Here is a 22,690-nt window from a genome sequence, read left to right as displayed (position 1 = left end):
CATTCATTTCGAGATCAAAATCTAAATTGCAACTTTTTTTCTTAAATATCATATTGAAATACTTCAATGGAAGTGAAATCATATTTACCTGTTAGTGCAGTGTGAGAAAATGCATATGATTTAATAGATTGGAGAGTATCTTTGAAAGTGAAAGTTGTTAAACTTGTGCAATTCCGGAAACAATTTTCTGGAACTACTTCAACACCTTCTAAAAGATCAACACTTTTCAGTCCACGACAGCCTTTGAACATCATATTTGCATTATTAATGTATGCCGATATTTTTAATGATGTGAGACTGTTGCATCCATAAAATATACCATTTCCAGTTAAATTCCATGTTGAAGGTACCGAATTAAATGAAAGTGATTCACAAAAACCAAAAGAATAATGATTAAATATAACTGGTACTGTTTGATCAATATCCATTTTAAGTTTTGAGCAATACTGGAAACTACTGTTTCCAAACTCTGTGGCTGTTCCGAATTTAACAGATTCTAAATTAACACATAGTTGAAATGCATATGAACCAACTGATGTTACTCCTTTTGCTTCAACACTCTTAAGGCTTGTGCATTCGAATGCAAAGTACATCGGTATGGATGTTATTTCATCAGGAAGATGAATTTCTTCCAAATGATGACAAAATGCAAAAGAATAAGTACCATTTAATGTTAATGGAGAAGGCAATGTAATACTTTTGATGAAAGATCTATAAAATACATATTTTCCAATTACAAGATTTGTTGTTCTTGAATCAAATGTAATCTTTGATAAACATCCTTCAAAAGCATTATCAGAAATTTCCTCGCAAATTGCTGGAATTGTAACAGATTCAATACCGGAATATGCAAAAGCACTATCACCAATTGAACTAACTGCTGATAAATCTATACTAGTTAACTTGTAACATTGATAAAATGAAAGACCTCCGATACGCGTTAAAGTGCCTGTTTTCAATGTGTGCAATGAATAACAATTATAAGCAAATCTGTGAGAAATATAAGTCAAAGAAGGTGCCATGATTGTTTCTAGATAACTACAGTTCGCAAAGGCAAAATTACCAATTGATCGAACATTTTTCAGATCAATGCTTGTTATTCGGTAATTTTGAAAACAGAAATCTTCAATTGATGTAATTGTATCAGGTATTGTAATAGATTTAAGAGTATAAAATTGGTGAGATAATAAATTAAGCGAAGTAACATTAATTTGTTCAATTTCCAAGTTGGAAACATATTTTAGAATACTCCACAATTCCCGCAAATAATTGGCAGTAGGGATTTTATAAACTATAGTTGTAATACCATTTTCCATTTTTATTTTGCCGACATCGGGGTTATTTATGTCTTCCAATGATTCAAAAATCAATTTTTGTCCGGATACTTGAGGACCAGTGTTATAAATAATATCCTTGGAGAGGACATGGCTGAATGCCAGTGCATTTCTTAGCATTCACAAAAATTAAGACTAACGTTTTTTTTTTCTACAGAATTCAGATATCTCGTTCAATATTGAGAGCTAAACAAAATTTGGGTCGGTTTACATCTATGTCGTAAATTTAAAGTTAACTTTTTTTTACAAAATTTTTGAAAAAGAATTATTCTTTTGTATCGATTATCAGCAAATATCTAAATAAAAATTACATTTCCTGATCAATACAAATATTATAAAAAAAAAAAAAAAAAAAAAAAAAAAAAGGTAGTGGGGCTTCCAGGCACTTCGTGCCTTCTAGCCCTGAAGATGTTTAGTATAAATGAAGTTTTTATTCGGAAAATTGTTAGTCTTCTTGGTCGAAAACATTATATAATGTTTCACTTTTCACAAATTATATATGTTTTCATGTTTTGTCAAGACTTCTTCTTCGTAAATGTTTTGTCAAGACTTCTTCTTCGTAAATGTTTTGTTGAGACTTCTTCATCGTCAATGAGTGTAAATCAGACAAAAATATATTTTAGGGTAGAAGGTTAGATATAACCTCTTTTCTAACCTCCTTTCTACCCTCTTGAATTTGTCAAGACTTCTTCGTAAATGTTTTGTCAAGACTTCTTCGTAAATGTTTTGTCAAGACTTCTTCTTCGTAAATGTTTTGTCAAGACTTCTTCTTCGTAAATGTTTTGTCAAGACTTCTTCTTCGTAAATGTTTTGTTGAGACTTCTTCATCGTAAATGAGTGTAAATCAGACAAAAATATATTTTAGGGTAGAAGGTTAGATATAACCTCTTTTCTAACCTCTTTTCTACCCTCTTGAATTTTCATGAAATTTACACCAAAAATATATTTTAGGGTAGAAGGTTAGATATAACCTCTTTTCTAACCTCTTTTCTACCCTCTTGAATTTTCATGAAATTTACACCAAAAATATATTTTAGGGTAGAAGGTTAGATATAACCTCTTTTCTAACCTTTTTCTACCCTCTTGAATTTTCATGAAATTTACACCAAAAATATACTACTAGGGTCATTTACGAAGAAATCTCAACAAAGTCTTTACGATGAAGTCTTGACAAAGTCTTTACGAAGAAGTCTCAACAAAGTCTTTACGAAGAAGTCTTAACAAAGTCTTTACGAAGAAATTCATGAAAATTCAAGAGGGTAGAAAAGAGGTTAGAAAAGAGGTTATATCTAACCTTCTACCCTAAAATATATTTTTGGGTCATTTACACTCATTTACGAAGAAGTCACAACAAAGTCTTTACGAAGAAGTCACAATAAAACATCTGTCAAAAACCGCTTTTTAACTTCACTTAAAATGCCACGTAAGCTACGTAAGAATATACGTAAGAGGAAGAGAGCATTGAAACATCCAATAGTAAAACTGACACCACAACAACAGTTGCAACAACAAATGCTGAATGACCCCACTATGTTGCAACAAATGTCAAGCAATCCTATGCTTTTAAACCGAGTTGTTGGTGCACAGAGTGGAGGTTTAAGAGCGGCACTTTTAGCGAAAATGGCAGGCTATGGTGGAGCTGCAGACGGAACAGCATATAACCCTCAAAGTCAAATGAATTTGAGTTCACTCAAAAATCAAATAACAGATGTCAAAAAGTCAAACATAGACATACAGAAACAAATAAGCGAAAACGAAAAGAAACTAGAATATGACAGACAGACAAAGAAACTCAATGAGTTAAACGTAGAGAAAAAGAAGAAAGAAGAACAACTGAAAGAACTAAGTACAGAGGAATATGCGAAAAAAGTGTCAGAAAAAGCAGCAGAAGTAGCAAAAATGGAACAAGATGTTGTAAATTTGAAAAACCATACTACTCAATATAAAGTACTGAAAGATGAAGAGATAAAACAAAAAGCCCTGAAGACATATATGGATAGCGATGAGTATAAAAAAGAAGTTGAAGCAAATGTAAAGGCAGAAAAACTTTTACAGTTGCAAAACCAAACCGTACAGTATGAAAACTTAGCACAAGAAAGTAAAAATAACGACGCAGCCATGCAAAAGGCAATGAAAAGTGCAGAATATATAAAAGCTAACAATGACTGGTTAGATGCCCAAGCCAACGCTAAAGCAGCCCAACTCATAGGGTCAATAAGGACAAAAATACAAGCGGATGAAGATAGTTCAAATGAAGCTTTAACAAATGCTGACTTTAAGAACGCTTTCGAAGCTCTTCATAGTAAGGTGAAACAAGTGAACGACTTCTCATCTGGAAAGAAACTGAAGTCTGAAGGTTTCGACAAAGAGTTAAAAGAAGTAGCACAAAATATGACGAAAATAACAGATGCAGCAACGAGACAGGCAGTTCAAAGTGCCTATGACGCCGTTAGAGCAACTGTTGTGAAAAGTCAAGAAAAAGAGTTACAACAGACCAAAACAGACCTAGTAAATGCTTTCTTAAAAACGAAAAGTCAGGTAGGACATTACGCTGCAGATGGAACATATGTGCCAGCTGGTGGAACTTATATACCACCAAACCCTCCAAGAGAAGCACCTGCACCAGGACTACCTAGAACATTTACATCGTCACATGGACACAGACACAGGCATGCACAACAACCAGCACAACAACCACCTCCACAACCAGCACAACAACCAACACAACAACCAACAGTTCAAAACACTGCACCACAACCAGCACAACAACAACCACAAACAGAGCAAGGACATAAAAGAAGTAGAGAACAAGGAAACCAAGAATTCTTAAAAATGCTTAAAGAAGACTATGGTTACCCAGATAGTATTGACTTTAGTGACAGATATAAAGAAGCTATTAGAAAGTTCAAGGATGGAAATACTGACCCGAACCTATTTAGCTTTATGGCTCTGCACCAAAGGGGATATAATTTCAAACCTGGAAAATACAAGCTCGCTAAGGGATATGATTTAATAGCATATCATCCAAATGACATGAACGAATTTACTCCGAGATATTTGATGTCAGAGCTAAATGACAATTTAACTCTCTTCATGAAACGCGTAAAAAATAGAGACGGAACGAAAGAAGAAAGGTTTATGAGTCCGGATGACTTAGAAAGGGAACTTGTTGAAAACGGTCTCGGAATATATGAAATGCCAGCAGATGAGGTACAAGAAACTCCACAGGAAGAACTAGTTCAGATACAACCAGACATGGAAGAAATAGTTCAGCAACAAAAGCTAGAAGAGCCTGAAGGAAACGAACAAGTCCTTCCTTTGGAAACTAACTTCACAGAACTAGATGAAGATTTGGAACAGCCGAAAAATCTTGACCCTCAACAAGAGTATGCGGAGAATATGGAATATTTCCAAGAGTCTAAAAAAAATTCGGCTGACATAGTAGAAGAATATCGAAAAATGTTTGCCGACATACAAAAGACTCCAACACCAGATGAAAATATTCAGCATAGAATGGAAGAACTGAAAAAAAATGTACACAAATACAACAACCCTTTTTACTTACGAGCATTTAACGTTCAATCTTCGGATGAACTCGGTGAAATAAAAGGTTAAATTTCAAGAAAACATATAGAAATGAAACATTGTTTAAAGTTCATTCAGAACCTAACCAAGATGGAAACAAACCTACTTTTGTTTCTGCAGACGATGGAACTACAATGAGATGGGGTCATAAAGCTAACCCGGATAGGTGGTTCATAAACTTACAACCTCAATTCCAAGAAGTTGTAGACGCAATGGAAGTCAATGGTGAACCAGATATAGCTGGTATTTTCAGCGCGGCTTTAATGCCATTGAAAGATATGAAAGATGCAGATATTTTGGACCAGTATGAAATGAACATGGCTGATGGAAATATAACACCTGACGTTCTAGAACATTTATCTCAAAGAACTACACAGAACCATAGAGATGGTATATTTGGTGAAGAGTTTAGAAAGAAAGTTAGGGAGATAGAAGGAAGAGAACCTATTGTACATGACCTTGCAAACGAAAGTTTACAAAATGTCATAAAAACTTACTTTGCAGACAATGAACCGAGAAGGGATGAATATTTAAGAAAACTCAAATGGACAGTACCAAATGAAATGTTAGTATTGAAAAAACATGTTCCTTGACAAAATAAAACCAACTACAGAAATAAACGACGCAAGACTGAAAGATTGGGTAGAAGCCTTCCCATTCACAAAAGATATAGTTGGTAACATGGAAAGAAAACCAGAATGGCTACAAAAACATATATTTGGAAACGAGCATATTCCATATGGACAGGCACTGTTTGAAGAGCTTGAACCGGAAACTCAGGAAAGAGTCATGCAAACAATACGCGAAGACTCAAATACAGACTATGACAAACTCTTTCTAGGATATAGGTTACCTGAGATGGGCGACCAGAGCCAAAAGGCAAAAAGGACATGGGAAATTTGCAACATACTAGATGAACATAATGCAAAGATGCAACAACTTCAAGCAGAGGGCAATGAAGGAAAAAGAAGAGTTAAAAACTCAGTCAGGAAGAAAGTAAAGCTTGGTCGGAGTGGGTTCTATTATGACATATAAATCCAACTATTCTATATTTTTTACTCATATGAAATGTACGCCGCTCAGAATATAACGCCAACAGTTTTGGATGCCATGAATGGAAATGTTTCCGAATGGTATAACGAATGCGACAATGCCATTAGAAGGTCAGAAATAGTTCCTGGAACTTACGAATATACAACTGCTGTTTCTTATGGAAACGTAGGTGAGTTTGGAGAAGGTTCTTCAACAACAGTAGATATTGCTTGCGACAGGTTTCATATTATTTCTATTGACAACTCATTCTTATACGTGGAACAAGACATTGAAATAAAACCTTCTGCCAAGTTGTCTGACAAGAAAGGTTGCAATGGAATTTTCTATGTCGGATACCAATATGCTCCAGAAGTTTTCATGGGATATAAGATATATTCTAACTCTGACTTAGTTCAAACAGTAACATGGGCAAACTATGAATGGTTCGCTTTGAGAAACTCAGTACAACCACAAGCTAGAGAACAAACAGACCAGTATGCAACCATTGAGAAAATAAGAAGACTTGACCCTAACGTTCCAGGAGTTTATGTTACCTTTCTGGACAAACTGCAGCAGCAGTAACCAAAGTAAAATTGAAACTTAGAGTTCCTTTGTCATCTTTCCTCATCTTCAGGTTTTTAAGATACTTGCCAAACTGGGCAGGAAAAATTTCTATCGAACTTACTCCAAGCAAAAATAACTTAGTCATTGCACCAACACAAGACCCATTCACTCTTACAGAAGTAGTGGGGAACAAATAAAATGTCATTCGCCGACTTTTGCAAAAACAAAGTTGACTTAGACTTTGGTTTCTCAAACCTCAACACTGAAGTAAACTATTATTCAATGCTGCTGGAGATGCTTGGGACCCAGTTAAGTTCACATGCGAAAAGTTTGAATGCAAGAGAATAGAAAGCAGACTTGCAGTCTATATGTTGGACCCAGATATTTCAAATGCTTTAGCTGCCAAATATATTGCAGTTCCACTTATGTTCCCTATACACCAAATATCTGTCAAAGACTTTGCAGGTGAAGTTGGAAACCAAAATCCAGGAACCCAGGTGCAAGAACAGATATTGCTTTAACAACTGCAATGAAACATGCAGATACTATGTTTGTACTGTTCAGACGAACTATAAATGACTATTCTTGCTTCTACAACCCTGGTATTAAATACCATATAAACATAGATGGCAAATACTATCCAAGAGAAGAATATTCTACAGTTGAGGATATGAGGTCATACAACTTGACATTAGATGCTATGAACTTTAACAACAACTTCACAACAACCATTAACCCTGAAATGCAAAGTTCTATTATGCCATATGTGAAAGTATGGACTCATACAGGAGGTCAAAAACTCAATATACAAATGGAGACCGTTCAAACTTTTGGCTTGGCATTCCATTTGCTGACTCAGAAGACTTTATGGGTGGTATTTCAACTGTTGGTACAGTTCAAATACAATATACTGGTGACAGAGACGGTCCAGATGAATTGAAAGCAAAGAAGTTTACAAAACCAATAGCACTTTTCACGGAAGATGCTCTTTTGAAAATTCGTTCGATGAAACCTGCTGGGGCTCCTCAGATTGGTATAACGACAGCTTCCATCGAGCAGATTTTGGCAGCAGGTCAGTAAGTTGTTCTTGAACTGACTTCTCTCCGTCAAATATTGACAGTACGCCAGTTTTGACATAATTGTATTATAAACTTTCCTTTAGAAATATCGGTCAGTTTTGTTTGTTATATTTTTGTCTGCTTCAAGAACTTTCACCATCTCGGTTATACCAACTTTCTTTGCTTTATGAAAATATTTTGGTTCAGCAAAGACTGCTATTCTATAACATTTTCCATTGTTTGTATAAAGAACTATTCTGTCAATGAACTTGTATTGTTTGTGTGTGTAAACTTTGTTTTGCTTCAATTCGAAGAGATACTCAAATACGTCCATCTTTTTATTCTAAGTAAAATGTCATTTCCGAAAAATAGAAGCGTGAGTGTTTCAAAAGGTTTAATGGCGGTGGCAGATGTGAAGTTAAATTCACCAACTCAAACAAACAGTCAAAGTGTTGTTGTCAATGTCAAAGAAAGAGATGTTGAAGTGGGGAAACCATACGAAGACGAAGATGGTATAACAATAGTTCCTGTAAAAGAACAACCAACATATCCTGAAGTTAGCAGAGACTTAAGTTCTGTTGCAGATATTCGAAACGACTACAAACAACTTAAAGACAAACTTAAAACTCAGGAGAAGATTTGTCAAGCTTTGGGTATAATGTTAAACTTGGCGAACACAACCCTGTAAAAGTGAACTCATATGTCATCGCACCTCATGAAATTTTGAAAGAACTATTGAAACTTTTGACAGAGGCAGACGATATAAACATCAAAGAAATAGAACCCGACATTGCTTGCTGTGGTGTTTCATATAATGTCATTGACAAGATATACGTTATGAAAGGAGGTGAAACGTTGAACTTAAAATATAGTTTCCCAGACGTCATAAAAATATTTGACGACCACAACATTTCATTAAAATTTAGTTGCTAAGTAAAAATGGCAGAAGACATAGTGGTTTATACTATTACGACTAAAAACCCTGAGTCATATAATTCTATAACAACAAACTTACAAAGTCCTCAAGGACGATATTGTAAACTAACTTTAAACACAATGACGACTAAAGCCTGTTTTGCTCTTTTGACACCAGAAGACTTTGTTGTTGTGAATGGTAAAAAATACTTCTTTGAAGATACTTACTCAGATATACCACCAACAGGTTTTGTTGACTTATTTAATACTTTAAGGACGGATGTAACATGTGCTGCAACTAGAGCAGGTTTCATTATGTTTGGATGTCCGACTGAGTTTAGTATAAACGATATGAGCTATAATACAAAACTTATATCTGGTTTTTACTACCAACAGTTTCCTATAACAGGAAAAGGTGTCATACAAGGTTTGTCTGTTCCATTGACTTTAAGTACACCTATTTTATATATTGTTTCAAACTTAGGTTCAAAGTGCTATTCGAATGTCGACAGAAACTACTATGACCAAAAGATACTCATGCGTATAAACAACACTTCTCTGCTGGTTTGCCTATTGTTCATTCGAATGCAGAGTTTTCAGCTTTAGTGAACTCAAACACTTTGGCAAACATAAACTTAACCTTAGTTGACGCAAACTTTGTTCCTGTAAAACTTTTATGTCCTATGTATTTGTCAATGACGGCAGAAAGTTTCGAATTGGAAGATGCAACTGGTGAAAGTATTGTACTACAAGAACAACTTCAACAACAAATAGCTCAAAGAACAACAAATGCAACAAATGGAACAAATGCAAAAAAAGCTCAAGAATAAAAAAATATTTTTTTTTTTATTTTATTTGAAATGTACGCTGAGTTTGTTGGAAAGACCGTTGGAAACTTGTTTGTTAGATGAGAAATATGAAATTCACTGTTGTGAGTCATTTGAAGTCAGAAAAAAAAAGACAAAAAGAGTTTTAAGCGAATGGGAGCGAAATGACGGATATGCTATGATGAGGATGAGTGGAAAAAACTATCTTAAACATGTTGTCATTGCAACTCATTTTATACCGAACCCTAACAATTTACCTTTTGTAGACCATATAAACCGTATAAGAAATGACAATAGACTTGAAAATTTACGTTGGGTTACTCGTTCTGAAAACAATAAGAACAAAAGCAAATTTCGAGATATTGTATTCGAATTTGTCGACGAACTAGAAGATGAAGCAATTGAAATTACAGACTATGGCAAGCATACGTTTGAGTTTTACTACTATAGCGAAGAACAAGACTCTTTCTACTTTTATACCGGCGTAAACTATAGAAATTACACGTATGTTTTACTAAGGAAGACTATGCTTTTGTAAACACTAGAGATACAGATGGAAAATGCGTTAAAATACTTCTTAACAAATTCAAGAAGCTATATGGCATACCATTTTAAAACGTTTTAAAAAAAAATATTTTTTTATCCGATAGAAAAGATGACGAAATATATTTCAGTCAACAAGTACATGACAGAAGTCAAAGAAGAACTAGACCCATTCGCTTATTTGAATGTTTACTTCTACCATTTTGAAAAGTCTACATTTGACAAAGTTTGGAACATCGAACCTGTTAAGTTTGCTATTGTGACTAAAAATGGTGCGAAATTTGAAGACTTAGACATAGAAGGTTTGTTAGCAGTCAAAGAAAATTTTGACAGAAGGTTCTCAAACCTTAAAGAAGGCAAAGCATACAAACTTGTTATACCTTATGAACCAAAGAAAGCAGACGACTATGAATATTATGAGTCTAAGATAGTTGAAGTTCAAGGTAAATTAGGTAAAAAGATTTTAGAGTCTAAGCCAGTGTTTGCCCTAAAGAGGAAGAGAACATTGACATTGACCCAGAAATGTTCTAAAAATAAAATTTTATTTTTACATGTCAAATTTCTTTTTCTCTGGAACTGGTTCAGGTTCTTTCTTCTCTTCTTCTACTTTCTTTTCTTTCTTCTCTCTCTTCTTCTTCTTTTCTGGTGGAGTTATGTCAAATTTCTCAGAACCATATTTATGTAAAAGTTCTTTGTCCTTTAATAGCTCTTCTATTCTGTTTCCTATTTCATCTTCAAGAACAGCGCATGTGTCTTCTTTGCATTCTAAGAACTTTTGTTGGACTTCATCTTTCCAATCGGTGTCATCTCTGTCAACAAGTCTGTCATTGACAAATTTTAAGACTGCTCTTTGTAATGTTTTATGGTTCTTGTCATATTCCCAGAAACAGAACTTTAGAACAAATTCACCTTTCTTGTTTACACTATGTAAGATTTTATGGTCGACAGATGTTTTAGAGTCGAAAAGTTTGTCTCGAATATAGATAGCGAAATCGCTAGACATTTTCTAAAAGATAAAATTTTTAATTTTTCTAAAAATATGTTAGAAAAAAAGTTTGCTGACATTGACAAGAAATTTGAGAATGTTTTAAATAAGAACAAGAGGAAGTTGGAAAATGCTCAGATAAAACCCATACATGACAAGTTCTTATTTGCTCAGAATGGTATAACAGGTCTAATTGCACCACCTGGGTCGGGTAAGACTTTCACTTATCTTAAAATGGCTGCACAACAACAAGAACTAGATGAGAAGAACCCATTCTATGAGTTAGTAGTCATTTGTAGTACTTCTGGTCAATTCGATCAAACCGTCAATTCGTTCAAAGATATTATAAAGAAGTCTAAGTTAGTATGTATAAAAGACTCTGAGTTGTTAGATTGGATAAAGAAGTACCAAAGAAGAGTTTTGAAGTACAATGCTATAAATGAGTATATAAATTCGAAGTTTAAAGACCCAAATGAGGAAATGCAGAGAATATTAGAGAAGAAACACTTCAGAAACAAACAGAAAGAGATAGAATACATTTCGAAGAAATTGCAATCGTACGATTGGAAGACTTACCCTCATAGATGTCTTCTTATCTTAGATGACTTTGCTTCTCATCCTTTGTTAAAGAACAGAGAACAAGACATGTGTCGAATTCTTAAGAAGCTCAGACACTTTAACATTTCAGTTGTCATTTGTGTACAGACAGCCAAGAGTTTAAGTAAGGATGTAAAGAGAATACTTACTGATATCATACTTTTCCCTGGATTGTCCGAAGACGATTTCATGGAACTTATGAAAGAGTCCATGGCAGGTAAGTTTGACAGACATGAACTATGGAGAAGTACAAAGTCATACAAGACCCTCATACTTCTTTCAGAATTCACATCTACGCGAACAAAGTTCAAATTGTAAAAAGTCAAGCTTGAAAAATAAAGAGTTTAGTCTTAGTAAGTCTGTTGTGGTGCTGGGGCTGTCGGTTCTTCTGGCTGTGGAATGGACTCGGTTGGTGGTACGTCGGACATTCGTTTGTGTCTTAACCGTCTTTGTTCTGAAAAAGTACAATATTGTCTTGAAAAAGTACAATATTGTCTTGAAAAAGTACAATATTGTCTTGAAAAAGTACAACATTGTCTTGAAAAAGTACAACATTGTTCTGAAAAAGTACAACATTGTTCTGAAAAAGTTCAAGACTTGTTCTGAAAAAGTACAGCTGTACTCAAATTTGAGAGACATTGTCCTGAATTTATACAACATTGTTCTGAAAAAGTACAATATTGTACTGAATTTATACAACATTGTTCTGAAAAAGTACAACATTGTCTTGAAAAAGTACAACATTGTCTTGAAAAAGTACAACATTGTCTTGAAAAAGTACAACATTGTTCTGAAAAAGTTCAAGACTTGTTCTGAAAAAGTACAGCTGTACTCAAATTTGAGAGACATTGTACTGAATTTATACAACATTGTTCTGAATTTATACAACATTGTTCTGAAAAAGTACAATATTGTACTGAATTTATACAACATTGTCTTGAAAAAGTACAATATTGTACTGAATTTATACAACATTGTCTTGAAAAAGTACAATATTGTACTGACTCAGTATGGAGCTTGACCCCTTAGACGAAGCAATTTATCTAATTGAAATTAACGAGCTTGTTAAAGACTTCCTCAGGCAGAATGTAAAAGGCAAGCTTGAAAAATAAAGAGTTCATCTACTCTACTTGTTTGAAGTTGTCAAAATACTCTGTTATTTTTTCCTTTAACAATGGCAAATCTTCTTTGAAGGTAAGTATTGTACAACCTTTCATATCATAGTGTGTTTGAGGTAACGTATCTTGAACTATCTGTTTAACATCTTCATTCGGTGTCATTGAAATCGGTAAGTTTTCGCGATAGAACCAATTTCTGTCAGATTTGTAAATCTTAGCAAGGTCGTAAAAGCTTTTGTTGTTTCTTCTGACTAAATGCAACATAACCATATCTCTGTCTTCTTCATTTTCCATCTCTTCAGTGTAAATCATATACTTATAGTTCTTTTCCTTTCCTTTTGGTACCGAACGTGGTATTCTTTTCTGAAGGCTTTTGTCTTTTGCTTCAAGCTTGTTCTCTAGCTCTTCACGTTCTTGTCTATGAATTTCATCTAGATGTTTGAAAATATAACAAGCGTAACGAGGCGAAGCCCACATTGCAACAGCATTTACAAGAAGTCTATGAACATAATATCCTTTCAAACTATTTGGCAAATTTTTACGATTTTCGTACGGAATCTCGTTCCGCGGTTTTCTACCACTCGCAAACATATGAGGAAATTCTTCTAAAAGTTCTTTTGTCTGTTGGTTTTCAAACCAATGACGTGCTTGCTTTGTAGAACGAAGAGTATTCAAAATACTTTGCATTTGGTACATGTCATCTTTGACTGAACGAATGAGACGTAACTGTTTGTTATACTGTATGTACTCGTATTCTTCATTTATGGCTTCATGGACTATAACTGTTGTTGTGTTCTCTGTTGTTGACATATCTGTCTTTACATACAAAATAAAAAAATAAAAAAAATAAAATTAACTTTATTTTTTCTATCTTGTATAAAAGACCAAAAATAAACGCTTTACATGTATTTTTCAGCAACTTCGTCAAGAAGTCTGTAAATATACCAAGCATAGCGAGGTGAAGCCCACATTGCTATTGAACTAACTAGGAACTTATGAACATATATACCTTTTAGATACGATGGTAAGTTTTGTCTGTCTTGGTACATCTTTTTAAGTTCTACATGTTCGAACTCACTCAAAAGTTCATGAGTGCTATTTAATTCAAACCAGTCTTGTGGTTTCTTAGTATCTGGTGTAGCACATGCTGTCAAAATACTTTGCATTTGGTACATGTCATCTTTGACCGAACGAATGAGACGTAACTGTTTGTTAAACTGAACCCACTCATATTCTTCATTTATAGCTTCATGGACTATAACTGTTGTTGTGTTCTCTGTTGTTGTCATATATGTTCTTACATACAAAATAAAAAAATATTTTATAAAAAACTAACTTTATTTTTTCTATCTTAAGGAAATTCATGAAATTTGGTCATTTTTCAGCAAAAATATATTTTAGGGTAGAAGGTTAGATATAACCTGTTTTCTAACCTCTTTTCTACCCTCGTGAATTTTCATGAATTTTCATGATTTCATCGTAAATGTTTTGTCAAGACTTCTTCATATATGTTTTGTCAAGACTTCTTCATATATGTTTTGTCGAAACTTCTTCATATATGTTTTGTCGAAACTTCTTCTTCGTAATGAGCGTAAATGACCAAAAAATATATTTTAGGGTAGATGGTTAGATATAACCTGTTTTCTAACCTCTTTTCTACCCCAGTTATTTTATAAGCGTTTTACATGGTAAACGTTATTTTTACATGTATTTTTCAGCAACTTCGTCAAATAATTTTATAGCTTTATCTATCTCATCTACTTCAAACGTTTCTTTACCTTTTATGGGAGCACCATACATTTTCTCAAACTTTTCAAGTAGTTCTGTTTCTGCAGCTCTCATATCGTTAACCAACACAACCTTGACTCTATTGACTGTACTGTCATATCTTTGAGTTATATTAAATGTTCTTCCTATCTTATATCTCTTTGTATTGAAGTCCTTCGGTTTCTGAACGATGTAAAGTAAGCCTTCACTGCAACGTTCTGAGTCGAACGAACCATATGTTATGAAATTATATCCAACAACTGGGTCTAACCATAACAAAACTATTGGTATAAGACTTTTGTCGATGAGATATGCTGTAGTTCCATAGAATCTTACCGATATCATAAGCTCAGGATTTCTTGTCAAAATTTTCTGACTAGAAGCAATTCTAACCCAGTCCTTTGCTTTCTTTCCAGATGGAGATAAAATGTCTGACAAAGAATATTTGTTGTATTTCTTTGAGTATCTTACGTTTAAATCACCTATTCTAACCACTTTGGTCTCATTGTCTATCTTTCCAACTGTTTCAAACTCATTGTTTGTCATTTCTTTCTTTAAATCTGCATAGTCGTTTCTCATTCTTTCTATCTCTTTGACGGAGTAGTTATATTTCCTCATTGCTGCTTTACATTTTGAACATTGTGGGTTCATTTTAGCATTGTACATTGAAATCTTACCTGCTAGTATGACTAAGGCGTCAATGGTTTTCTTCATCTCGAACATAGCGGGTTTTATTTGTTCGTTCCATACCTTACCCCTACTATCTTTATCTCTTATTTCCCAAACACATTTTGCAACTAACGAAACAAAGTTGTCGTAGGTCTTAAATTCTTCGGATTTGTAAAGGTCAATGTCCATGACTTTGTGGTTGCAATGAAATCCAAGGAATTCATAGTTTACCTTTCGTATGAACTTCTTTATTTCTACTGAGTCAGTCAGTCTGACTTCTATTTCGTCAAATTCGGGAATGGTTAGTTTTTGTTGTTGTATTTCAGGAAGTTTAGGTAGATGGTCAATAATATCCTGCATTTCATAAAGATACTGTTCATTTGTTTCATCTTTCGCACTACAGTCTAAATTACTTGTTAAAAGTTCTTGCTTTATCTTCTGGATTTTTGTTTCGAAAGTATATGAAGAAGGAATGAAGCTTTTCATCTCTACTAACATTGAAGTTGGGTTCATGACTAAAGAGTTTGGTGCTGTAGTTGTTTGAATTGTTGTTGTGCCGATTGTTGACATTTTTATTTTTTTATACAAAATAAAAAAAATAAAAAAATAAAGTTAGTTTTATTTTTTATTTCGGGAAAATTCATGAAAATTCAAGAGGGTAGAAAAGAGGGTAGAAAAGAGGGTAGAGCTACCCTTCTACCCTAAAATATATTTTTGGGTCCTTTACACTCATTACGATGAAGAAGTCTTGACAAAACATTTACGTTCATGTTTGACAAAACATTTATGAAGAAGTCTTGACAAAACATTTACGATGAAATTCATGACAAATTCAAGAGGGTAGAAAAGAGGTTAGAAAACAGGTTATATCTAACCTTCTACCCTAAAATATATTTTTATTGAATTCAGCAACAAAATGGTTCATTTACTCACAATATTTTTGTACAAAACAACCCCAAGCTTTTAACTTCTTTTCTGCAGCTTCTAATGCTATCTTAGCGAGTTCATATTCTCTAAATTCTCTCTTTAAATCTTCTTGTTCCCATTGGTCTAGTTCGTATGGAGTCTCTATAACCAGAACATATCTCACGTTCATGTTCTATTTGTTTTTCATGCATTTTTCTAACTTCTTCTTCGAACAAAGGTTTAGCATTTTCTACTGTATCTTCGAGTTCTTCTTCATCTAATTTCTCATGAACTTTCTTGTCTATGGAGTCCAGAATTTTTCCAACTGCTATACAATATTTTGGAGAAGCCCACATTGCAATATAGTTTACGAGTCTTGGGTCTACATACGTTCCTCTAACCTGTTTGATTTCATCAGGAATTCCTGCATGAACTTGTATAAAAAGCAACCGTCGGAATTCCGGCGGTTGGTATATTCTTCACAAAATGCCGTATAATACTCTTCCCAGGACTTATTTTCCAACAACTTTCTAAAGTCTTTCCTAAACTGCTGACACATATTTGTTACATTTATATAACCATCCTTGTCTCTACGTAAGACTTCAATACCGTTGTAAGTGCCTTTTGTGAATGTTTCGCCATTAGATTTGTTCGTGAACGTTTTTGCTTCGACTGTCATACTGTTCTTACAATAAAAATAAAAAAAATATTTTTTGGTGGGACGTCGGACATTGTCTTGAAACAGTGCAAATATTGTCTTGAAACAGTACAAATATTGTCTTGAAACAGTACAAATATTGTTCTGAAACAGTACAAATATTGTTCTGAAGCAGTGCAAGTCTTGTTCTGAAAAAGTACAAGTATTGTTCTGAAACAGTACAAGTATTGTTCTGAAAAAGTACAAGTCTTGTTCTGAAACAGAAAATTTTTCTCACAAATTGAGAGCTTTTACGGGAAATTTGTTCTGAAAAAGTACAAGTCTTGTTCTGAAAAAGTACAAGTATTGTTCTGAAAAAGTACAAGTATTGTTCTGAAAAAGTACAAGTCTTGTTCTGAAAAAGTACAAGTCTTGTTCTGAAAAAGTACAAGTATTGTTCTGAAACAGTACAAGTATTGTTCTGAAAAAGTACAATGGACAACATCGAGCCATTAGATGAGGCAATTTACCTTATAGAGATAAATGAAGTTGTTAAGCAGTATTTGGGCAAGGACAAAGCCAACAAGTCCCTCGGCTTCTGGTTGTCTGGAAGAGGTGCGCTGAAAATCGAAATTGAAACCGGAATTCCAATTCAAATACCAGAAAACACTCCTTTCGACGACATAAAGGACGCCAAAAGAGAAGCTCTTGTTAAGTTCTTTGCCAAGCGTCCTTGGATAAAAATACCAAACAGAGAGAGTCCAATTCCACGAATTATACAAATTCTCAGAGCACTGTTCCACTTCTCTGGTCAACCATTCTACATAACTACAGAAGGCGGCATTCAGCCAGTTCAGTAAACATCTCATTTTAACTCACTTTTTTTCTATCTTAAGGAAATTCATGAAAATTCACCTGTTGAACTTTGTATAAAAAGCAACCCGCCGAATTCCGCGGGTTGGTATATTCTTCACAAAATGCTTGTTTTGAGGTCGAGCCACTTTTGGCTCCACCGTATTCTTTCAACCAAAAACTCATTTTTGTCGAATTCAGCACAAAATTCATGAAAATTCATGAGGGTGAAAAAACAGGTGAAAAAAGAGGTGAAATCTCACCTCTTCACCTAAAATATATTTTTACTGAATTTAGCAACAAAATGAACGAGGTCAGGATGTATGTTGCTGAATTCATTCATAACACCCTTTGTAAGCTCATAAAATGTTTGTTTTGTATCTGCTACTTTTGTTCTTTGTTTTTCAACCCGAAGCATTTAATATATGTAAAAATATACTGTTTTAAAATGGTATGCCATATAGCTTCTTGAATTTGTTAAGAAGTATTTGAACGTATTTTCCATCTGTATCTCTAGCGTTTACATGAGCATAGCCCGCCTTAGTAAAACATACTTGTAATTTTCTATAGTTTACACCGGTATAAAAGTAGAAAGAGTCTTGTTCTTCGCTATAGTAGTAAAACTCAAACGTATGCTTGCCATAGTCTGTAATTTCAATTGCTTCATCTTCTAGTTCGTCGACAAATTCGAATACTATATCTCCAAATTTGCCTTTGTTCTTATTGTTTTCAGAACGAGTAACCCAACGTAAATTTTCAAGTCTATTGTCGTTTCTTATACGGTTTATATGGTCTACAAAAGGTAAATTGTTAGGGTTCGGTATAAAATGAGTTGCAATGACAACATGTTTAAGATAGTGTTTTCCACCCATCTTCATATCAGCATATCCGTCTTTTTGCTCCCATCCGCTTAAAACTCTTTTTGTCTTTTTGTTTCTGACTTCAAATGACTCACAACAGTGAATTTCATATTTCTCATCTAACAAACAAGTTTTCCAACGGTCTGTTCCAACAAACTCAGCGTACATTTCAAATAAAATAAAAAAATATATTTTTTAAAAAAATATTTTTTTCTTTACTTTACATAACCGCCTGCTGCCAAAAGTCTTTGACGCCAACCCATACCAGCTAATGAAGGTTGACTTGGTTTAGTTTGGAAACTAACCTTTGGTTTTGGTTTATCTTCAGTTTTTGGCTTCCCTTCTTCTATCGGTTTTTCGTCACTTTTTGGTTCACCTGACTTTACTTCACTTGCAGGTATGGTTGTGTCGTCAACATCTTCGTAAATATCATATGCCATTTGTTTTTGTTTTCCTTTCAACTTTTTGTGTTTGTTGTAAAGTTTAGAATATTTCGACTCTAAGTCAATGAGATGTTCTATAATGAACTGTTGGTCAGTGAAGTAAACTTTTCCATCTGTTGTCTCGAAAGCTCCTTCAGACTTCAATATTTTATTTGTGAGAGTCTGTTTCTTTTTTGAGATACTAGCCGTTCCATTTCTATGAAAAGTGACTTTATAGTTAGGGTTTGTATTTCCAGACCTGGCACTTTCTATTATTGAATTTTTCTCTTCATCTGTAAGTTCTTTGACAGGTTTTGACAATGGTTCTGAACTTTTTGTTTGTGGTGTCAAATCTACCGTTTCAACTTCTTCGGTCATTTCATCTCAGTAAAAAATTTTAGTTTGGTTTGTTTTCAACTGGTTGTTTAGTTTTTTAAGTCGGTCTAAAACTTCCTGAGGTATAGGAAGAACTTGACAAACACGTGTTGTGTAACTGCTGGAAGTCGACAAATCCATCTTGAACCCATTTGTCTCAATGCTGTATTGTTCATTTCATCTCAGTAAAAAACTTTACATTCCCCAAGTTTGAGGCGGTTGCGGTTGGTTGTTGTTTACCCACTGTTGTGCATGGTTATATCCTCTGTTAAAGAATCTTTCACCTTGGTCCATATAGTGCCTGCTTGGTTATAGTAGTCATTTGCTTTGTTATAGTAGTTTCCTGCTTCTCTTCCTACATTGTCCATCCATCCTTGAACTTTTCCTCTTGTTTCAGGATTTGGAATAAGATTTGCTGCATCTCGTGCTACCTCCCAACCTTTCTGTACAGTTTGTATAATAGGTTGTGCTTTCTCTTTCAGTATACCTAATGTACTCAAAATCTTCCTTCCAATTCCAAATGCACCTCTGGCTATTGTTCCCACTGCGGGCAAAAATCTGGATGCAACTCCTGCTAATGCGCCAAATAAACCCATTTCTTATGGGTTAAAAATGACGAATTCAAACAAGGACCCCTATGTTTCTAAAGCAACAAAGAAAGCACTCATGGTAAAAATCTTTAGTTCAACACCAAATGCTTGGTTTATGGATATCTTGGAAAACATTCCGAGGTATAGAGAAGATGGACCACCATACTGGCTAATATTTGTCGGTCAAAACACAAGATACTGTGAAGCCATACCATTACAGTCCAAAAATATTTTAGATGTGAAAACTGCTTTGACAATATTCGTTGACAAATACCATCCAACAAAACTGACATCTGACTGTGAAAGTTCTTTCAAATCAGACGATATTAAAAACTATCTGCGTTCAAAAAATGTAAACCAATATTTCATTGTCGACCAAAACCATTCTGCTCTTGGTGTCATTGACAGTTGTATAAAAATCTTAAGAGACTTAAACCAACCACAAGGTGGTGAAGTAGATGAAATGTCATATGACGACAAATAGACACTTCTCCATGGCAAAGATGAGACAAGTTTTAAATATTTACAATAACCGTAAACAAAAAGGTTTGGGAAACCACTCCCGAAGAAATGAAAAACAACCCTGACTTAGAGAAAGACTATATATTTAATAGTTTAGTCAAAAGAGACAAACAAGAAAGAATGCCAGGCTTCAAACTTAAGAAAGGTGACAAAGTAAAAATAGAAATACCTAAACGCGACCCATATGAAAATACTATTGACTATGACAACAATGGGAACTCGACAGGTACTCACATTCGTGTTCGTAAAAATAGAAGAAAGTATACAAGAGAATATTATGAAGTTTTAGGCAAACATGGCAAAATGTACACACTGCAAGCAGAAGATAAAACGACTATTGTCAGACCTCGTTTCAAACTTGTCAAAGTTCAAGGTGGTATACTTTCAAAGACAGTTCCTAACAAATATAAGACAACTCCTGACGAATATGCTAAAGAAGTTGAAAATGACGACTAAGCATTTCTATACCATGCGTAAACTGTCATGTAAGGTGGCATGTAGTCTTTACTTTGTCCCGTTGTTTGCGTATATCCTGAAACGCGATGTGTATGGCTTCCTCCTACCTCAGTGTTACTCCAGTAACAATTTATAGCAAACTTAACGTCCTCTTTAACATCATATCCTTTACCTTTTGTCATTCCTGACCAATCCCAAAATCTATGACTATGCAAACCTGCTTCAGATGTAGTTAAACTTACGTAGTGACTGTGCGCAGGTAAATTTGCACCTGAAATCGTTTTACTTCCACCTGTTTCCTTTGAAGAGTTTGCACAATACAAAAACCTGTCGACTATTTGAGTCCAAGTTCCAAAACCAAGTACTACTTCTGGTCTGGTAGAGTTCATTGACGTGTAAATAGAACCTATAGGATATACTGTTTGAAGTATTTCTGTCTTTAACGTTTGAAGCTCTGTTTTGTCAGCTTTTTTATCATATAAATCTTGAGCAGTGAATTTAACTTTGTTTTCATCCTCCATGACATAGACATTTCTACATCTAATGTATCTCATCGTTGTTATGTCTTCATCCGATGTTAAACCTTGTGGAAAGTTAGGAGGTTTCCAATTTAATACATCCCCACCAGTTTCTTCAACCGTTCCTTCAATATTTTCTATACCAACAGTTGCGAAGAAATCGTGTGTATGTCCAACGTCACTTTTCCTGTTTAAGGTTTCTTGTAAGTTTGTAATATTTGCAATGGTATGTGTATGAGTCTTTTTAGAATATTCTTTGTCAGCTCTTGTCACTTCACTTGACATTTTATTGTCAACATATGTTTTATCCGCTTTGTCATCTAACATTGCTGGTAGTTCATCTACGTCATAGATGTTATGTGTATGGTGTTTTTGTGGGTATGTTCTATCTGTCCATGCGAGAATATAGTCTCTTGTTGCATCTACATACTCTTTGTCAGCTTTGTTGTCAATATCTGCTTTCAAAAGAAGTTCATCTATAGGTTTCTCGTTTAAAGTTCTTTTTGTTGGATTTATACAAACAGTATGGTTCTTACTGTCTTGAAACAGAAACTCATCTGTCATTGGGTTTATCGTCAGTTTTAAGTTTCCTTCTTTCAATGACTCAGATATCTTAGAATAGTTTGAAAAGTTTGTTGTGTTCTTATTTAGAGCTTGCAAAATGAGTTGTCGGTTGTGTTGTATTTCTCTCATAGACGCTGTTTCTTTCGACATTTTTATTCTAGATAAAATATGCTTCCAATAGAAAAAGAAAATTCAAGAGTTGCTACAACTAAACCATTAGATGAACTTTTTACTAATGTCGGTCAAAAGTTTGAGACAGAGACCGTAAAGCATGAAGGCTATCGTTTTGACTACCCATTAAGATGGCTAAGAGACCCATCTGTCACAAAAGCTATTGGCTTTCGTAGAATGAAGTTTGTGTCTGTAGAAGATAAAAGTTTTCCATTTATTGTAAGGTTTCATATAGATTATATATCTGAAGGGAAACGAAAAATGTGGGAAGAAATTGAGCTAATACAAGTTGACCTTTCATCTTCTCTACAGACTGCGTTAAAAAATATAGAAGATAAAATAAATTCATGTTATGCAAAATATGCTGATGAATATGCAAATACCGAGAGCACACTTTATGTGAGAATTGTATATGACAAACAAAATTCACAAGTGTCATTTCAAATCTACGAAGACAATCCAAAGAAAGACGAACAAATATATACAGAATTCACTGCAATGTCATGGTATTATTTGCAAAGAATGTTAAATCAGAAAGTCGAACTTCCTTTAGCAAATATTTACAGTCGATATGCAAGAGATGAACCATATTTATTTAAAGATGTTTTCGACCCAGCTGCTATTATAGTTCATGCTTCATTTTCTGGTGCACAAAACTCTTTTTTATGCTTGGCAAATGACTTTTACGAAAAACCTACAAAGCTATATGAACCACCAAGTGGAAGTATTTCAGACTTTCAAGTATGGTTTACAACAGATGGAAGAAAGAGAATAGTTCCATTATACCATGCGTTTTACTTAGAACTTAGTTTCATATACAACT

At 34.2% G+C, this 22,690-nt stretch overlaps 12 protein-coding genes and 1 pseudogene across 13 annotated transcripts, besides 1 other annotated feature; 5 read left to right on the top strand and 8 right to left on the bottom strand.

Moving 5' to 3' along the window:
* Positions 1 to 41: 41 nt before the first annotated feature.
* Positions 42 to 1,454, bottom strand: TVAGG3_1021690 (leucine-rich repeats (6 copies)-containing protein; the record flags this gene model as incomplete). The annotated part of the gene is made up of 1 exon (XM_001315166.1): positions 42 to 1,454. One exon carries the CDS (start codon positions 1,452 to 1,454, stop codon positions 42 to 44), a length of 1,413 nt encoding a protein of 470 aa, XP_001315201.1.
* A 1,296-nt stretch (positions 1,455 to 2,750) lies between these two features.
* TVAGG3_1021680 (protein of unknown function, DUF4106 family) lies at positions 2,751 to 4,373 on the top strand (the record flags this gene model as incomplete). Its single annotated transcript, XM_051254848.1, has 1 exon — positions 2,751 to 4,373. A coding segment is annotated over one exon (1,623 nt), but the record flags the coding sequence as incomplete, so codon positions are not given.
* Positions 4,374 to 5,501: 1,128 nt separating this feature from the next.
* On the top strand, positions 5,502 to 5,954 carry TVAGG3_1021670 (protein of unknown function, DUF4106 family; the record flags this gene model as incomplete). Its single annotated transcript, XM_051254847.1, has 1 exon — positions 5,502 to 5,954. One exon carries the CDS (start codon positions 5,502 to 5,504, stop codon positions 5,952 to 5,954), a length of 453 nt encoding a protein of 150 aa, XP_051080421.1.
* An 87-nt stretch (positions 5,955 to 6,041) lies between these two features.
* Positions 6,042 to 22,690: part of a mobile genetic element that runs on past the window's edge.
* TVAGG3_1021660 (protein of unknown function, DUF4108 family) lies at positions 9,971 to 10,389 on the top strand (the record flags this gene model as incomplete). Its single annotated transcript, XM_051254846.1, has 1 exon — positions 9,971 to 10,389. A coding segment is annotated over one exon (419 nt), but the record flags the coding sequence as incomplete, so codon positions are not given.
* TVAGG3_1021650 (uncharacterized protein) lies at positions 10,406 to 10,861 on the bottom strand (the record flags this gene model as incomplete). Its single annotated transcript, XM_051254845.1, has 1 exon — positions 10,406 to 10,861. The coding sequence occupies one exon, from the start codon at positions 10,859 to 10,861 to the stop codon at positions 10,406 to 10,408; it is 456 nt and encodes a 151-aa protein (XP_051080419.1).
* TVAGG3_1021640 (organellar and viral DNA polymerase type B) lies at positions 14,260 to 14,976 on the bottom strand (the record flags this gene model as incomplete). Its single annotated transcript, XM_051254844.1, has 1 exon — positions 14,260 to 14,976. The coding sequence occupies one exon, from the start codon at positions 14,974 to 14,976 to the stop codon at positions 14,260 to 14,262; it is 717 nt and encodes a 238-aa protein (XP_051080418.1).
* On the bottom strand, positions 15,239 to 15,564 carry TVAGG3_1021630 (organellar and viral DNA polymerase type B; the record flags this gene model as incomplete). Its single annotated transcript, XM_051254843.1, has 1 exon — positions 15,239 to 15,564. A coding segment is annotated over one exon (326 nt), but the record flags the coding sequence as incomplete, so codon positions are not given.
* Positions 15,920 to 16,579, bottom strand: TVAGG3_1021620 (annotated as a pseudogene). Its single transcript has one exon. A coding segment is annotated over exon 1 (660 nt).
* On the top strand, positions 17,032 to 17,397 carry TVAGG3_1021610 (uncharacterized protein; the record flags this gene model as incomplete). Its single annotated transcript, XM_051254842.1, has 1 exon — positions 17,032 to 17,397. One exon carries the CDS (start codon positions 17,032 to 17,034, stop codon positions 17,395 to 17,397), a length of 366 nt encoding a protein of 121 aa, XP_051080416.1.
* Positions 17,833 to 18,261, bottom strand: TVAGG3_1021600 (His-Me finger endonucleases family; the record flags this gene model as incomplete). The annotated part of the gene is made up of 1 exon (XM_051254841.1): positions 17,833 to 18,261. The coding sequence occupies one exon, from the start codon at positions 18,259 to 18,261 to the stop codon at positions 17,833 to 17,835; it is 429 nt and encodes a 142-aa protein (XP_051080415.1).
* TVAGG3_1021590 (phage tail repeat-like family) lies at positions 18,465 to 19,049 on the bottom strand (the record flags this gene model as incomplete). Its single annotated transcript, XM_051254840.1, has 1 exon — positions 18,465 to 19,049. One exon carries the CDS (start codon positions 19,047 to 19,049, stop codon positions 18,465 to 18,467), a length of 585 nt encoding a protein of 194 aa, XP_051080414.1.
* TVAGG3_1021580 (phage tail repeat-like family) lies at positions 20,611 to 21,168 on the bottom strand (the record flags this gene model as incomplete). The annotated part of the gene is made up of 1 exon (XM_051254839.1): positions 20,611 to 21,168. One exon carries the CDS (start codon positions 21,166 to 21,168, stop codon positions 20,611 to 20,613), a length of 558 nt encoding a protein of 185 aa, XP_051080413.1.
* TVAGG3_1021570 (uncharacterized protein) lies at positions 21,865 to 22,642 on the top strand (the record flags this gene model as incomplete). The annotated part of the gene is made up of 1 exon (XM_051254838.1): positions 21,865 to 22,642. A coding segment is annotated over one exon (778 nt), but the record flags the coding sequence as incomplete, so codon positions are not given.

This window comes from Trichomonas vaginalis, chromosome I (assembly GCF_026262505.1).
Source record: "Trichomonas vaginalis G3 chromosome I, whole genome shotgun sequence".
NCBI lineage: Eukaryota > Parabasalia > Trichomonadida > Trichomonadidae > Trichomonas > Trichomonas vaginalis.
This window is presented reverse-complemented; position numbering and strand designations above follow the sequence as displayed.